This window comes from Bubalus kerabau, chromosome 2 (assembly GCF_029407905.1).
Source record: "Bubalus kerabau isolate K-KA32 ecotype Philippines breed swamp buffalo chromosome 2, PCC_UOA_SB_1v2, whole genome shotgun sequence".
NCBI lineage: Eukaryota > Metazoa > Chordata > Mammalia > Artiodactyla > Bovidae > Bubalus > Bubalus kerabau.
In genome coordinates, this window is record NC_073625.1 from 50645427 (window position 1) to 50663008 (window position 17582).

General features: G+C 45.0%; 1 protein-coding gene across 13 annotated transcripts in view; it reads left to right on the plus strand.

The window, feature by feature from the left end:
• Positions 1-17582, plus strand: part of TIAM1 (TIAM Rac1 associated GEF 1) — a 492037-nt gene that overhangs the window by 323269 nt on the left and 151186 nt on the right. For 10 of the 13 annotated variants that reach the window (XM_055567705.1, XM_055567702.1, XM_055567701.1 and 7 more), the window contains 2 exons: positions 127-304; positions 11098-12071. In XM_055567705.1, the coding sequence (XP_055423680.1) occupies positions 11109-12071 (963 nt within the window). In that variant the 5' untranslated portion in view covers positions 127-304; positions 11098-11108. Of the gene's footprint in view, positions 1-126; positions 305-11097; positions 12072-17582 lie in introns of those variants that run through there. The other 3 variants (XM_055567713.1, XM_055567712.1, XM_055567710.1) reach the window with 2 other exon arrangements.

Genomic DNA, 17582 nt, shown 5'->3' on the forward strand with positions numbered 1-17582 from the left:
TTTGATCTGGGGTGTGCTATTTCACATGAAATGGATGTTGGAGAATTTATGTAAATGGGTTTGATGGAAAATTCCTGTTTCCTGTGTTCTGGCTGAATAGTGGCTTTCTTTTTCTGCCCTCTCCAGGTTTTTGGCATAGCTGCAGAGACGCAGATGAGACTGTGATGGCCAGCTCCAGGGGCAGGTGCTGAGACGCTTCCCAGCCACCGTCACTGTTCATCCTGACATCATCACCAGGCTCCGTATCTAAATGCCACAGTGCTCTTGGGGCAAGTTGGGCTGGGAACCGTTGTTGCCTTGTAAGGTAAGTTTGTGAATGTGTGCTTGAGCCTGTGTATACCTCCATGAATTAAACGTAATGCTTCAGAGGTGGTGAGACAGGTACCACGGCATTGCCATGGTGTATGCAGCTTGTGGGAAAAAGAATTTGAACTCATTTTTTTGGATTAAGGTTATGCCCATCTAGCAATTCAAAAGTATTAGCATTAAAACTAAAAAAAAAAGAAAAGAAAAGAAAAGAAAAGAAAAAGCAGGTACTTATCTTTTTCCCTCTGTGAATTGCTCTCAGGGATCTTTGAAATTTATTCCCAAGCTTTACCATCTTTAGATGGGATTATGTTTGAAAAAGGTAAACCCGGCTTCAAAAATCTTACTTTAGAACAATGACATGTTTTGTTTCTGGTTTGGATAATCTTTTAAAAAGCAAAATAAATGCAGTCAAAATAATAATCTTTCTAAATCAAAGATCATCTTTTATTTGTTGCAAAACTTTCCTGTTTAGTCTCCTGTGTTAGGGGTATTTGTGTGTGACTTGGCAAAATACTTTTCATGGGTTTGTAAAGATTTAGCTAAAACTTTCAGAACTTTGTCTCAGTTTAATCTTAGCTCTCCTCCCCCCGCTCTCCCCCCAACTCCCTTACCCTGTCTTCAGGCTCAGCCTCCAGTAGGGAAAAAACAGGCTTGAAACCAAGCCCTCCCACTAGAATCTAATTTTAAATTTGCAATCTGTTGTCTTGTGATTTTTGCTTCAAATTTAACTTTGAAATAAATACATTTCATCCTTTCTCCTGCAATTTTGGAGGTCTGTTTTCAAATCATAGAAGGGTAATCATTACGTTTATTTTAATAAGTTCTTAAATACTTCAGGAGGGAGTGAAAAATTTTATTATTAACAATTATAATTTGTATACATCATTAGATGCCTTATTTTCATATTCTACAGCACCCTTACCAACAAGAGAAACCGTGTTTTAATAGTTAACTTTGACTTGAATATAAGTTGGGTCATCTTGTGCCCATTTATGGGCTCTCTAATGCTTTATATTTTTGAAATATTCTTGTTATAGACAATCTGAGAGGTGAGCATCCCATTGAAAAAAGCAGTACTAAAACTTCAGTTCACTTAGATGGCCAATATAATAATGAGTAAGCCATGGTCCCTGCCATTGGGAGCTTGTAATAAAATAAGGGGTTCATGCAAAGAAAGACAAGTGTGTCAATGTACAAATAACCATGCCACAGATGGAATGGGAGGAGATCAAGCAGAGTGCCATTGCAGTGTCGAGAAAGGATGGTTAAATCCAAGCTCGGTAGTATTTTCTTCTTTATCTTGGGTGATTTTCCCGAGTCATCTGCTTTAAGTTTGGGTTTGGTGCTTTTTCACTGTAGCTGTCAGCCTGGTGTCCCCATCCTCACTCTCCGAGAATTACCCAAGAAACCTAGGGACTTAAAGCGTTTATTCTTTTCTTTGCCATAACTGAATTCTAGGTAAGGGACCTGCCTGGCAGTCGATTAAGGCTCTGTGCTTCCACTGCAGGGAGTGCAGGTTCTATCCCTGATCAGAGAAGATCTCACGTGCAGCATGGCCAACACAGTGAATTATAGCTTTAGCAGCTTTGGAAAATACGAAAAGCAAAGTATACTTTTGAAAATTAAATTACCCCATAATCTCTACCTAAGATGCTAACTTTAAAAATTTTTACACAGGTCTATACATTCTCTGTGTGTGTGTCTCCCTCCCCCTCCCTCCCTCTTTGTGTGTGTGTGTGTGTTTATGAGAGAGAGAAAGGAGGTAAAATATTAACATCTTTAGAATTTTAATCTCTTCAAAGCCAGTATCTTGGATATGCATCTCAAATATAAGTTTTTACTTCCTGAGAATAAGAGTTTTGCTCCAGAGGTGATTGACCCTAATAATATAATTATCTTTTTGATTATCTACTTCTGAACAGGGCAAGCCCCAGCAAGCTGACCCACAAGGCTGGGCTTTAATCATGTGGAGCTTTCCTGTTGTTCAGCTAAAGGGTGGGGCATTTTGCTGTCTGGAGTACCGCTTGAACTTCTGGTCTCATCGAGGGAATTAGACATCCTAAACCATAAAAATATTATTATAACCTCCTTGGTCTGCAAAGTGATGAGGTTATTTTTTGTTTCCCTTGTATCTTCTTTCTTTCTCCCTTTTTTCCTCTGAACAATCTGTAGTTATAGGAGTGTTTTTCTTTGTTTTCTCTGCCCAGAGACCTTGACCATGGGTGAGTTTAACTCAAATGTTTTCTCATGCAATGCCAAGAAAACTTCACATCTGATGATTAAAAAATGCAGCTTGTTTTGTATTTTGGATCAAATTAAAAATATTTTACCTTTCTTTTTAATTTGTATTCTCCTTCTCCACTCATGCATAATAATTGATGTTCACGGTGATCTTGCATAGATGTTCCAAGGAGTTAAAATTTTCATTTATTTCAGGAGTGTTTACTGTTACTCAGAGAACACAGTTATACTAGTTGCTTTAAAAGCTTGATAATTCCAACATCTGGGTCACTTTGGGGTTGGCATCTATTGATTGTCTTTTCCCCTGAGAACTGATTAGATTTTCCTGGTTCTTTGGAATGCATTGTGGACACTTTCAAGTGTTACATTGGGAGAATCTAGGTCCTGTTTAAATCATCTGGAGAATGTTGAATTTTCTTTTTTTCCTATTTTAGTAAGCAATCAACCTGGCTAGGTCCAGATGGCAAGTTCTGTTTGACCTCCTGTGGGTGGTAGGTCTGATGTCAGTTCAATTTTCAAAGCCTTTGCTCCAAAGTTGTGGCTTTGTCCACACATGCACCACTTGGGAGTTAGACTGAGAGGTGAGCTGTGTTTTAGATCATAGCTCAGTTTGCCAAGCCTTTGCTGTCTTTCTCTGGGTCAGTCCCAGGCACATACACCTGAGGAGTGAGCCTGGGACTTGGGTAGATTTATACATGACATTAGCTGATTTGTTTCCTCCAGCTCTGTCTTCTCTGAGATCACCCTCATTCTTTGGCTTGCAGGGATCACTAGTCTCAATTTCTTTGGCCAGAATGACAGGGCATGTCTTGTGAGTTTTGCTGCTTTTGTAATGGCTAGATGTGTGCTCAGGCTTCCCAGGTGGCACCAGTGGTAAACAACCTGCCTGCCAATTCAGGAGACAGACGAGATGAGGGTTCGATCCCTGAGTCAGGAAGATCCCCTGGAGGAGGGTATGGCCACCCACTCTAGTATTCTTGTCTGGAGAATCCAATGGGTAGAGGAGCCTGGTGGGCTACAGTCCATGGGGTCATGGTGGGCTATAGTCCACGGGGTCGCCAAGAGTTGGAAACAACTGAAGTGACCCAGCATGCATGCATGGACTGTGTGCTCACCCTCCATGAAAGGCTGGAAGAGAAATGAGAATAATAAAAACCAAAATGGGAAACCCACTCTTGTTAGAGTGGCTTCTTCAGTTTTATTGCTTGTTTGTTTATTTTTGGCTGCACTGGGTCTTCATTGCTAGTTTCCACAAGTGGGGGCTTACTCGTTGTCTCTCTGCACGTGGGATCGTCCCAGAGCAGGTATTGAACCCATGTTCCCTGCATTGGCACGTGGATTCTTAACCACTGAAGCACCAGGGAAGACCTTGGGTTTCTTCCCATCCCCAACTTACCTGCTTTTGCTTACTCTTTGGAAGCCTTAGGTAGTTGCTTTTTACTTTGGTTCAGAGTTTTTAAATCTTTATCATTGGAAGAAAGACCAGCCACTGTGTCTTACTTCATCTTGGCTGGCACCAGGTACTATAAATAGTATTTCAGTTTTGTTCACTACTGTATTAAAGACAGAAGCCCTGTCCCTAGTTAATCAACCCTGCTTCCCTATTGAATCTCACTTTGGACCTTGTTTTGTGTTTGCTGTCTGTTTCCTGATGACCTTGTGCTAGATAATGTCCAGTGAGTGCTTATTTTCTTATTGCATAATTTGTTGAAAAAGAGGATTTGAAAAAGCTTCATTTGGCAGCATCATCACTTTTAAACAAAATTTTCGCTTAACCAGAAACTCCCAGTGAGTGACAGCTTTAACTTTTTATTTCAAAATAATTATAGATCCACATGAAATTGAACACAGTAAGCATACTCTTCACCTAGCTTCTCTTAATGGTTGCATCTTACTTAATTTCCGCAAACTACCAAAGCCAGGGATTTGACACTTTTTTCCAAAGTGTGTAAATAGTTTTATATCATTTTATTACATAAGGCTTAGTAGGCTAATAAATCTATAAAAGCAGTCCCTGAGAAAGAATCACCTATCTGATGTATCTACTAACCACTTGAATGACTGTACTTTTTTTGTGTGTGTGTGTTAAATTGTGTTAGTTTAGGGTGTACCGCATAGTGGTAAAGTTATATTACTTTTCAGATTCTCTCCCCTTAAAGGTTGTATCAAAATATTGAATATAGTTTCCTGTATTATACAGCAGGTCCTTGTTGGTTATCTATTTTATGTATAGTTGTGTGTATATTCGGAGAAGGCAATGGCACCCCACTCCGGTACTCTTGCCTGGAAAATCCCATGGATGGAGGAGCCTGGTGGGCTGCAGTCCATGGAGTCGCTAAGAGTCAGACACGACTGAGCGACTTCACTTTCCCTTTTCACTTTCATGCATTGCAGAAGGAAATGGCAACTCGCTCCAGTGATCTTGTTTGGAGAATCCCAGGGACAGGGGAGCCTGGTGGGCTGCCGTCTATGGGGTTGCACAGAGTCGGACACGACTTAGCAGTCGGACAGTGACTTAGCAGCAGCAGTATTCCACTGCACATGTCCACCACATCTTTATCCATTCATCTGTCAGCGCACCTTTAGGCCGCGTCCATGTCTTGTCTGTTGCACACAGTGCTGCCTGTACTGATTGATAAAGTTCCTTTAAGTAATTTCACTGTGCATTCATTTTGATGGGAGTACTTTTTTACTCTTTTAATGTGTATTTACTTTGATGGGATTTAAAGGAAGTTACTACGAAAAGTTTAACTCATGACTTAAGGAGAAAGGTCATGGTGTTGGGAAGAATGGAGAATTCATCCTCTCTCTAGTGTCCTTGGTCTCTGACCCTAAGAATCTCTTGATTTTTTTGGACTGCCTCTACTTTCAAATGACGCCTCCCCATCATGTTGCTATGTCTCCTTTGCCTGTATTTTCTCTGGATCATCTCAGGCTGCTCAGTCCTGAGCTGTCTCCCTGACACGGAGGAGAGGTACTCTCTCAATTCCAACCCCCTTTCCTAAACCTCCAAAAGGAGGAGGGATGTAGGAATTAAGTGAAATGAGACAAAAGCGAGGCCATGAGTCTCTGCCTAGGTGATTGAAGGTTGGGAAGAACAGTGGAGCAGGGCAGGCCACACCCATCAGCTCAGCTCACAGAATCAGGGTGATCCCAAGCCCAGTGGCCTGGGCTGAGGGACCTACACCAGGCTGCAGGTGGAGGAGACACCGAGAACAGCACACAGTCTGGAAATGGGTGCATTTTCTGGGCACTCTCATGTAGGAGAGCTGGCATTTTTAAGGCCAGTGTATCTTTTCTCTAGTTTACATTATGCTAACACCCTCATCGCTTTTCTCTTGCAGTTGTGTGAGTTTGGTTTTTTACATTCTAGATTAAATTTTGTCATTCATTCGTTCTGTATTTTCCTACTGAGCACCTAGTGCCTTTCAGGCAATGTTTTAGGCACTGAGAATATAGCAATACACGAGACAAACTTTCTGCCTCCCTGATGCTTAATTAGGTTCTAGTGGGGAAAGATATAGAATAAAAAAAAAATAAGTAAATGAAAAACATTTTTTGAGACAGTTATGACAAATGTTAAGGAGTGGGGGGGAAGCAAAGAAGAGGGGTGGGAAGTGTTGAGCTCTGAGGGGTCATTTTGGATAGAGATGCTAGGAAAGATCTCTTTAAGAAGGTGACATTTGAGTCAAGATCTGGAAAGAGCGAGCCAGGTGTAGATGCCTGAAGGCTGGAGAGTTGAAGGCCAAGGAAAGAGCATGAACAAAGGCTCTGGGGAAGACAGGAAGCTGTATCTTAGAGGACAGGAAAGAAAGTTTAAGATTTGAGGTTTAAATTCGGACAGTTGTCTCTGTGTTACAGTCTTGCCCACCACTTCCTGCTTAATATGCCTCCCACTAACTACCCTCTGCAAGTGCAAGCTGTTTGAGGCCACTAATATTTTCCCTAAGGAAGTCAATAGGGAGTTGAATGAGTTTAAAAATGGTAACATTTTCTAGCTTGCCATCATGTACCTGTGTTCTGAAGCTCTGCTTTTCAAGTTGTTACAAATTGAGTGTATTACACCCTTGAATTTGTTACGATATTTCTTCTGTTTTATGTTTTGGTTTTTTGGCTTCAGAGGGATATGGGATCCTAGCTCCATGACCAAGGATCAAAACCCCACCCTCTGTGTTGGAAGGCGAAGTCTTAACTATGGGACCACCAGGGGAAGTCCCTGCTTGTCCATTTCTAGCCCAGTTTTTGCATTTCAGCCTGTCCTCTCCCCCCTTAATCTTTCCCCTCTTTCCTAGTGACTGTGTGGTGGTTTTGTTGGCTAAGTACTGATCACTACCTTGTACTTTTGTTTCTAAAGTACATGAGCGTTTTTTGACTCCTTATCATGCATAGAACACTTGTAGTCTCTATGAGTGTGAGTGTTCATCGCTCAGACGTGTCTGACTCTTTGCAACCCCACAGACTGTAGCTCAGCCAGGCTCTTCTGTCCATGGAATTTCCCCAGGGGATAATAATTGGAGTGGGGTGTCATTTCCTTCTCCAGGGGATCTTCCCAACCCAGTGATCCAATCCAGGTCTGTCTCATTGCAGGCAGATTCTTTTACCTTCTGAACTACCAGGGAAGTACTCTAGATAGAGGCTTCAAAAAAGAAGTGTAAGCCACTTTCTGCCCAAAGTTGCTTCCAGATTCAGAGAAACAGATAAAGACTGTGTAAATGTAAAGTGTAAACCAGGCTGTTTTGGTTTGTTATAAGTAAATGATAAGGGTTAGGTAGGAGAGAGCGGGGAATGTGAAGATGTTGAATGTAGATGGCACTTGCCATTTGTGTGTGGAGAGGATTAGGGCTTTCAAGTCACCAGCGTTCTGGGGGTTGCCTGTGGGATGGGGTCGTCCCTGAAAGGGGAGATTGTGTCTGTCGTATGCAGTGAGCAATTTTCATTTTTCATGCTTCTGTTGTTTCAGGGTCCCCCACTGACCCCCACATGGGCCTTCATGAGTCGCACTGACCTTTGGGGGAAAGCTCTTAAAGGAAGGGGTGTTTCGGCAGTCCCTAGGAACATTTTTCTCCTAACTTGAGTTGCTTCAGACTTCCTGCTGACTCGACTTAGATCATCCCCTGAGAATCGCTCTTGGTAGGATTTAAGAGATTTGGCATTCATCTCTAAATTCTAGTTCTGAAGATAAAAATGGCTTCTTTCCTACCTTGGCTGGCTGAAAAGAATCTTGCTACTAAAAATGCTATTAATATAACAGACCCATCAGAGCGATGCAGGGAACGCTGTAATTCTTGAAGGTTGGGGCCATTTGCTTCAGGAAACTGCTCCTGAGGCTTTTAACTTGATTAGTTTTCTGTTGGCAGAAACAAGCCTAACCAGAAATTTGTTGTTGAGAATATGTCTGTCAATTTATATTTGCAAACTTTTGTATACAGTAGAAGGGGGGGGCTCCATCCGAGCATATTGGGGGGTCCATTCGAGCATATTTGGGGTGACAGCTTTGCCTTTCTTCACCGTGGTTTCTGTCACCTCCATTCTTTCCCTCTTTGGAGTTTAAATCTATGTGATTCTTAAAATGGGACTGTGGCTAATACTTTTTCTAAACTTTTAATTATTCCTTGGCAAAGCATATAGATGCATAGACACATTCAGGTATCTTTCTTTTTTTCTTTTAGCTGTGCTGGGTCTTCTTTAGACTGTGTTCAGGCTTTCTCTAGTTGCGTTGAGTGGGGACTACTCTTTGTTGGGGGTGCACTTCTCTTCTTGCAGACTCTAGGCACGTGTGCTTCGGTAGTTGTGGTATGCAGGCTTAGTTGCCCTGCTGCATGTAGAATCTTAGTTCCTGGACCAGGGCTGGAACCTGTGTCCCCTGCATTAGCAGGCAGATTCTTAACCACTGGACCACCAGAGAAGTCCCCATCTATGTATCTTCAAGTGAAAGTCACTCAGTCGTGTCTGACTCTTTGCGACCCCATGGATTGTAGCCCGCCAGGCTCCTCTGTCCATGGGATTTCCCAGGCAAGAATACTGGAGTGGGTAGCCTTTCCCTTCTCCAGGGGATCTTCCCAACCTGGAATTGAACCAGGGTCTCCTGCATTGCAAGCGGATTCCTTACCAACTGAGTTATCAGGAAAGCTATACCCTTAAAAAATCAAGAACCCTGAGACACTGGTCATGGCTTTTAGCCTTACTTTAGATGCTTGTTAAAATATTTCACTTGTAAAAATGTAGCACATGATATTCTTAGGAATATAGATTACATAAATGGTCACACATGGACCATGAATCTTTTCATTTTCCCTGTACTGAGTTGAGTCTCTACGTTTTTTTCTTGCTTCTTAAAGGTACCAGCCAGAGGGGCGTGAACTTATTGCTTTGAAGTATATTTGCTACTAGTTAAAGGACGATTCTCTTTCTTGGAAACTTCGCTCTCAGAATCATATGATGTGTGACCTGGTAGGGAACATTCCAGTATGGGAATAGCTTCACATCTGGTGTCTGTATGAGTTACCTCTGAACTCATCGGAACATTCAATGGAGGTTTTTCCCTTCTTGTTGCCACAAATTTCATTTCAGTAAAGATGTGCTTGTAGGAGTTTAAGCAACCTTTGAGACTGAAGAGTAGGATTGTAGAGTGGTTCTGGAGCATTGGGAAGGAATATATTATATTGCAGGGGGTTTCAAAGTGTAATAGGTCCAATAAATTTGTTCCTGTTTCCCTCTGTACCTTTTGCTTTTTTGTTTATTGTATCCCTTCCCTGACAGTATCAGTTTCATGAGAAAGTGAAACTGAAAGTATCAGTTTCATGAGAGTGGAGAATGTGTATCTTTTTTTCTCTGCTGTATTTCTGGTTTCTGGAACATGGTAGCTATGCAGTATTTATTTTCTTTCTTTTCTTTTCTTCTTTTAAACAGTTTTCAAGATTGCTCAGCCAGTCAGGGCAGAAGCTGGCATGAGCATCGGGGCTCCATCCCCACCTCTTTGTTTAAAAAAAAAAAAAAAAATTTATTTATTTGGCTATATCAGGTCTTCAGTTTTGGCACTTTGAATCTTTTAGTTGCTGGCATACGGGATCTTAGTTGCCACCTGTGGGATCTAGTTCCTTGTGAAAGTGAAAGCGTTAGTCGTTCAGTCCTGTCTGACCCTTTGTGACCCATCCATGAACTGTAGCCCTCCAGGCTCCTCTGTCCACGGGGATTCTCCAGGCAAGAATACTGCAGTAGGTAACCATTCCCTCCTCCCAGGGATCTTCCCCACCTAGGGATCCAACCGGTGTCTCCTGCACTGCCAGGTAGATTCTCTACCATCTGAGCCACCGGGTTCCCTGACCTGGGATCAGACCCAGGCCCCCTGCATTGGAAGCATGGAATCTTAGCCACTGGACCACCAGGGAAGTCCCAGTATATATATTTTCTGAATGAATGACCGTGTAGACGATTGTACACATCAACTCAGGGATGCGCTCAGCTGTTCTATTTTTCTTCTCTCCTTTCTGACCATTTTCATGTGTGTATCCTAAGTGTATACAGTTGAAATGGTCGAGAGAAACCTCACTGCAGAGCAAGGAGAATAAGGCTAAATAGAGTCATACTTGTCGAGCTTTGAGAATGTTTTAATTTCTCACTGTGGGTAACAGCCCTCAGACCAATGAGAGAGACCGGAACAATGTTAAGGAAAGGACTTGAATTAACCTGGGTAGCTCCAAAAGGCTGAATCACATTTAGTGATTTGATCATGTGAATTTCTGTGTGCAGGGCACTCTGTACCAGATTAATGTTCTCAGGTTGGATTTGCTCCCAGAAATGAACCCATTAGTTTGCTGCCAGGCAGAGAGTGGGGTTTCTGTTTTGTTTTGGGCATCTCCCTCTCCCCCTCCCACGTCGCCCCCCTTCCCCTGTTAAGATTTTCAGAAAGCTGTGGCATTAAAGGTAAAAAGCCCCTTTTCTTTTTGACTTTATCAGGAAGAGTTGACAGGACTTCACATCTTGAGCTTTCCCATTTTTGATTAATTTTGAAGTGTAGATGAAGTCAGGATGAAATGGAAACCTATGGGGAGGAAGGACCTTTATCCAGTGCATCTCGGAGTTTCGCCTGGTTTCTTGAAATATGTCATTTCAAACAGAACATTACTCATTCGGAGCGGACACCTTGGTTTGTACTTTTTAGAGTTTTTAGTTGGTGGAGAGGCGTAGAGTTTTAAATAGACAACTCTAGAGGTTAAGGAGAAGAAAGCAGGTGTTGCCAGCTTTAGGAAAGCAAGTCTGTGCCATGCCTGGAGTGCTGCTCCCCTCCCCGGGCAGAGACCCGTGTCATCCCCCATGGCCTTATTTATGTTCTTATTTCACATCTCTGCAGGAGTAGTCTCAGCCGGTGATGTTAGTTCTCACCTGCTGCCGCGTTGAGTCCAAGTGCCTGCCAGGTGCATATAGGCGCCCCTGTTACCTTTCAAGCTGTCTGCCCTCTGTAGGTACCGAGCTCTTCCCGTTAACCGCCCGTACCCATGGGTGACTCAGTGATCCTCTCCTTTTTTTTTTTTTTTCCTCTTGCTACAGACCATAAAACCATGGGAAACGCAGAAAGTCAAAATGTCGTGCATGAGTTCTATGGAGACAAGCACGCCGTCCTGGGGCGCAAGCACACGTCGCGATCCCTGCGCCTGTCGCACAAGGCGCGGCGGACCAGGCACGCCTCCTCCGGCAAGGTGATCCACAGGAACTCCGAAGTGAGTACCCGGTCCAGCAGCACCCCCAGCATCCCCCAGTCCCTGGCTGAAAATGGCCTGGAGCCCTTCTCCCAGGAAGGCACCCTCGAGGACTTCGGGAGCCCCATTTGGGTGGACCGAGTGGATATGGGCTTGAGACCCGTGTCTTACACCGATTCCTCCGTCGCTCCCAGCGTGGACAGCAGCATCGTCCTCACAGCAGCCTCCGTGCAGAGCATGCCAGACTCGGAAGACAGCCGGCTTTATGGGGATGACGCGACGTACTTGGCAGAGGGCGGCAGGCGGCAGCGCCCCTATGCCTCCAACGGACCCGCGTTCATGGAGACGGCGAGCTTTAAGAAGAAACGCTCCAAATCCGCAGACATCTGGCGGGAGGACAGCCTGGAATTCTCACTGTCTGATCTGAGCCAAGAACATTTAACAAGCAACGAAGAGATCTTGGGTTCCGCCGAGGAGAAAGACTGCGAGGAGGCTCGGGCGATGGAAACCCGGGCGAGTCCGCGGCAGCTCAGTGCCTGTCAACGGGCCAATTCTCTGGGGGACTTGTACGCTCAGAAGAACCCTGGGGTGACGGCAAACGGGGGGCCCAGGAGCAAACTTGCAGGCTACTGTCGGAATTTGGTGTCTGACATCCCCGATCTCGCAAACCATAAGATGCCACCAGCTGCCGCTGAAGAGGCTCTCCCCTACAGTAATTATAACACACTCCCCTGTAGGAAATCTCACTGTCTCTCTGAAGGTGCCACCAACCCACAGATTAGCCATAGCAGCAGCATGCAAGGCAGAAGAGCAAAAACCACTCAGGTAAAGTGCCTGGAATCTGTTTTGGTATTTTGGAAACTGGTGCATGACTCGAAGTGCATGATTGGGCTCTTAGAAGGTTTCCCATCTTGTAGCTGTGTGTTAAACACAGTTTTTCCCTGGTGGGTGCTGCCTCTCTGAAGATTCATCTGTCTGCTGCTTCGCCCCTCTTGCAGTTCTGTTGCTGAAGGGGTGGGAATTCAGGAAGAAGCCTGTGTGTGTGTGTGTGTGTGTGTGTGTGTGGGTGAGGTGACAGGAGTGGGAATGAAGCTGATAAGTTCGTATCGGGAAACTGCCTCTCCAGTTCAGCTCTGAGCAGCATCTCACTGGTTCTGTGCTTCCTTCCTAACGTGGTTTTCTCTCCGTGGACAGATGGGAATGGTGGGCTGTGGACTCTTGGAGCTTATTTCTTCCGCGCCGCAGGTGGGAAGAGGTTAGTCGGCAGGCGGCTCCTTGGAGGAAACCTTTTTTGATTCGGGGCCGGCTCTGGTCATTTGTCAGCTTCTGTCCGAGGTTGGCAGGCTGACTGCCTTCCCGGGAGCCATTTCAATTTCCTGTTCCTTTGCGATGCTGGCCAGCCCTCTCTCTCTGGAGGGAGGTGTTGCAGGAGGAATAACATGGGTGGGTTCCAGGTCTGCTCTGCAGCCAACTGGCTTCTGACCTTGGGCAAAACCCTGACTTCCAGGTGCTTTTCCGAACACTGGGGTGAAGATGCTTGACCCAGCTGCTTCAGGGTCTGGGGCATGATGGTGTGCGTGTGAAAGCGTTTTCAAAGATTTAAAATGTGTCTTGTTAATAAAACGAAGAGTGTCCTCACATTCCCTAATCATTATTGATAATTGGGCAGGCCAAAAAGTTCATTTGGGGGTCTGGTCACCCCTGTAGAAACTTTGTGACCAACCCAGTGTCACGAGGGTAATGGCATGTCAAGTAATCCTGCCTGCGTCAGTCCTTTTCTGGTCCCGGAGCAGGGTTCCAGGAGTCCTGGCTCGTGTTGAGGATGGGTTGGTAGTTTACAGGATGGCATTTCAGATCCGGAATCCAGGTGGGGCTCCTTTGCCCTGAAAGGTGTATTGGCCCCCAGAGTGAGCAGTGAATACCACTGAGGTCAGCTGGAAATCAGCAGGCGTGCTCTGACCTGGCCAGCGGGGTGATGTTGCACCTCCGGTCTTGCTTCCGTGCCGGTCAGGGGGGTATTGTGAGGTTCAGTTGTCTTGGGAAGGGTGTCTAAGTATAATGGGCAGATGGTCATCTTGACCATTTTCCAGTGCGTGGTTGAGGGGTATTAAATACACTCACATGCTCATGTAGCCATCGCTGTGCTTCACCTTCAGAACTCTTTTCACCTTGTGGAACTGAAACTTCACGCCCTCTTCAGCCCCTGGCAACTGCCATTCTACTTTCTGTCTCAATGAATTTCACTCTAGATACCTCATCTACTCCAGTATTCTTGCCTGGAAAATCCCACGGACAGAGGAGCCTGGTGGGGTCGCAAGAGTTGGACACGACTTAGCGACTAAACCACCACCTCATCTAAAGTGAATCATACAGTATTTGTCTTTTTGTGACAGGCTTATTTCACGGGCTTCCCTGGTGGCTCAGATGGTAAAGCATCTGCCTGCAATGCGGAGACCGGGGTTCGATCCTTGCGTTGGGAAGATCCCCTGGAGAAGGGTATGGCAGCCCACTCCAGTACTCTTGCCTGGAAAATCCCACAGATTTAGGAGCGCGGTGGGCTACAGTCCATGGGGTTGCAAAGAGTCGGATACAACTGAGCAACTTCAGTTTCCCATATTTCACTTAGGTTGATATCCTCAGGGTTCACACGTTGTAGCAGGTGTCAGAATTTCCTTCCTTTTTCAGGCTGAATAATATTCCACCAACACTTCACACTCCCCAAACAGCCCCCCCGCACCCCCCGCCGGCTCTTCATTTGTTGAAGGACAAGTTTGGCTGGTGTCCATGCTCTTTTTACCTGAGTAACTTTGGGTACAGTTTTTTTAAGTCTCTTGAAGGCTTAATTTCTTAATCTGTCAAATGGGCAGAGTAATAAGATTTTTGAGAAAATGGAGGGTAAAGGCTAGTGCTTGGTACTTTAGAAGCCACCAGTAAGGGACAGTCTATTACTTGTGATTTTCAGTATCCTGAATGGTGTTCTATGAGTTGAGGACTGCAGGTAGTTTGGTGTTTGTATCAAACTTTGTGTTTTGGAAACAAAATGATAAAAAAGGCTGATTCTGAGGTGTGAGAAGGTGAGCGTGGATATTGCATTCAGATGCCCTCCTTGAATTTTGACCTCTTTTCTTTTTATAAAGCATCTTTAATTAATTAATTGATTTTGAGTGTGCTGGGTCTTTGTTGCTGTGTGCAGGCTTTCTCTAGCTGCAGCGAGGGGAGGCTTCAGTAGTTGTGACACCTGGGCTTTAGTAGCTCCAAGGCATGTGGGGTCTTCCTGGCGGACTAGGGATCGAACCCGTGTCCCCTGCATTGGCAGGCGGATACTTTAGCACTGGATCACCCACGGGGAAGTCCTGACCTGTGTCTTTTCTGAAGCATGATTGTAATGATAGAAATGACCCTGCTGTGGCCCCTCTGCCTGCCCTGGGCAGGACTCTGTTTGCACTGGCAACTTGACGAGTCAGCACACAGGTGAGATGGAGGTCCTAATAAAGCATCCCCTGAAAGGCACCACAGTTTGTCCTTTAGACATCACCAGATTGGCACTGCAGGCCTGATTCGCAGAGATGGGCTTGGCAGCTCCACCAGGCTCCATTGATCAGACTCTTTTAAAAGAAACCTCACCTCTGTCACTTTCACCTGGAACAATGCTAAGTTGGCATCCATTCTATATAAGATTTGAGGGGGTGCTGGGTGGCATCCTGGCTCTCTGTCTCTGACCCTGGGGGACAGTTGGACTCCTGCTTCCCCCACCCCTCACTGATGGGGCTGTGAGCCTTTGAGCCTTGGCTGCCCCCAGGAGAGGGGCGCTGCTGGTATCTCGGGAAGTTCTCACGTGTACTTGTTGCATGCCACTTCCATGCTTTGGCTTGTTGCCTTCTAAAATTGTTAATATATGGAAGTGAGATCATCTCAGAGCTCTGTCTCATAAAGCACTCTGGTAGCTTAATGTAGTGCAGAGTACAGGGGACCGGCAATCCTGAGAAGCACATTTGCTTCTGGCTCAGTCCTTATCAGCCAGTGACCCTGGGAGAGTCACCTCATCACTGGCTCCTTGTCTGTCCAGGGTGAGTGACACCAGCCTCCGACGGGGCCAGTAGGAGAACCAAGTGGGATTCCATACATAGAAGCCTTCTGCAACGCCTATAAAATGAACGGAAGTCTTATTTTGGTCTCAACGTTACGTGTTGAGTGAGGATCTTTAATGACTTGAAACAAACCCCAGAATTATGCACAACACTATCCACCCACCCACGCTTCCTCGTCTTAAGTTTGGCATGTTCATCCAACGCGATTTTCTGAGAACCCACTATGTTCCAAACAGTGTATTTTAAGAGACAGTGGGTGTGGAGGCTTCTTTGAAAGTAATTCTTTTCTCGTTTTCTTTTGTTGGTGAAAGTTTCTGACCCAGGGGCCCTCTCCCATGAGTTCGGATCATAGATATTAACAGTCTCCTTGTTTGCCCTGGTGATGTAGTCGAATCTCTAATAGTCTTGTCAGCAGTTTTACTCTTCAGAAAAGAGTTCCTGGCAGGCATTTGGCCCAAGGGCCTGGCCTCTGAGCCTGGGGGACAATGTTTTATCTGAACAAACATGAAGAACATATTTTTATTTGCAAATGATCAAAACAGAGTTTGGAACCATTCTTCCTGCTTTTGTATTTGAGTAGTAGTTGGACATGTTACTGAGCTATGAATCTGAAGGCCACGGAGTTCACATTTTGGTTTTAGAAAGTGGCACATTTCATGGGTCTGCTACCCAGTAAGTGCTGAGGAATTCTATTTGTTGACTTCAGTACATGTGAATATGTGTGTGTGCTGTGTGCATAAGACTATCTTGAGAGTCAGGCTGCTGTTCATTTGTTGGGGGGATTTACCCAGACTATGTAAAACAGAGTTTATTTGTATTGAGCGCTGTGACATCACTTAGATTGCCTCTTGATTTAATTAATGCCTCTTTGGTTTCTTGGCCTAAACTTTACTCTTTTAGTGTTCCTATGGTTAATGGATAGAGGAGGGGTGGCCTGCTGTCCTTCAAAGAAGAGATTCTGAAGTCTGGCACGTCTGAGCTTGCAAGTTGGAACCCTGTTCCCTGTTGGCTCTGTAACCCCGAAGGATCTCAGTGCCTCTTGAATGAGGCTAATTTGAGGGTTCCACACAGGAATGAATGTAGAACTCCTGGCATAATGTCTTGCATGCAGTCAGTTCAGTTCAGTTGCTCAGGTGTGTCCGACTCTTTGTGACTCCATGGACCGCAGCATGCCAGGCTTCGCTGTCCATCACCAACTCCTGGAGCCTCAAACTCATGTCCATCAAGTCGGTGATGCCATCCAACCATCTCATCCTCTGCTGTCCCCTTCTCCTCCTGCCTTCAGTCTTTCCCAGCATCAGGATCTTTTCCGTTGAGTCAGTTCTTTGCATCAGGTGGACAAAGTATTGGAATTTCAGCTTCAGCATCAGTCCTTCCAATGAATATTAGGGACTGATTTCCTTTAGGAGGGACTGGTTGGATCTCCTTGAAGTCCAAGGGACTCTCAAGAGTCTTCTCTAACACCACATTTCAAAAGCATCAGTTCTTTGGCGCTCAGCTTTCTTTACAGTCCAACTCCACATCCATACATGACTACTGGAAACACCATAGCTTTGACTAGACAGACCTTTGTCAGCAAAGTAATGTCTCTGCTTTTTAATATGCTGTCTAGGTTTGTCATAGCTTTTCTTCCAAGAAGCAAGCATCTTTTAATTTCATGGTTGCAGTTACCATCTGCAGTGATTTTGGAGCCCTGCAAAATAAAGTCTGTCACTGTTTCCACTGTTCCCCATCTATTTGCCATGAAGTGAGGGGACTGGATACCATGATCTTATTAGTTTTCTGAATGTCGAGTTTTAAGCCAACTTTTTCACTCTCCTCTTTCGCTTTCATCAAGAGGCTCTTTAGTTCTTCGCTTTCTGCCACGAGAATGGTGTCATCTGCGTATCTGAGGTTGTTGATATTTCTCCTGGCAAACTTGATTCCAAGTTGTGCTTCATCCAGTCTGACATCCAGTGGAGTTTGGATATGGGGATAGATTTTGTGTCTAGTTAGGCTGTTTTTAGCCATCCTTGTATGGTGATGGCTTCCAGGAATTCTCTCCCATCTACTCTTCCAATTTGCCCAGAATTTGTGACATGAATGTGCAGGAGCAGAAGTCACATCTTAGTGTGAATTTGGCCCGTGGTGTCCAGAGTAGACAGTAGACACCGCACTGTCTCCCCATGTTCAAACAGGTTTTAGCTCCTCTGCCTTCAGAGTTTAACGTACAAACCCTCAGTTCTGGTACGGAAGCCCAAAGGGGTGG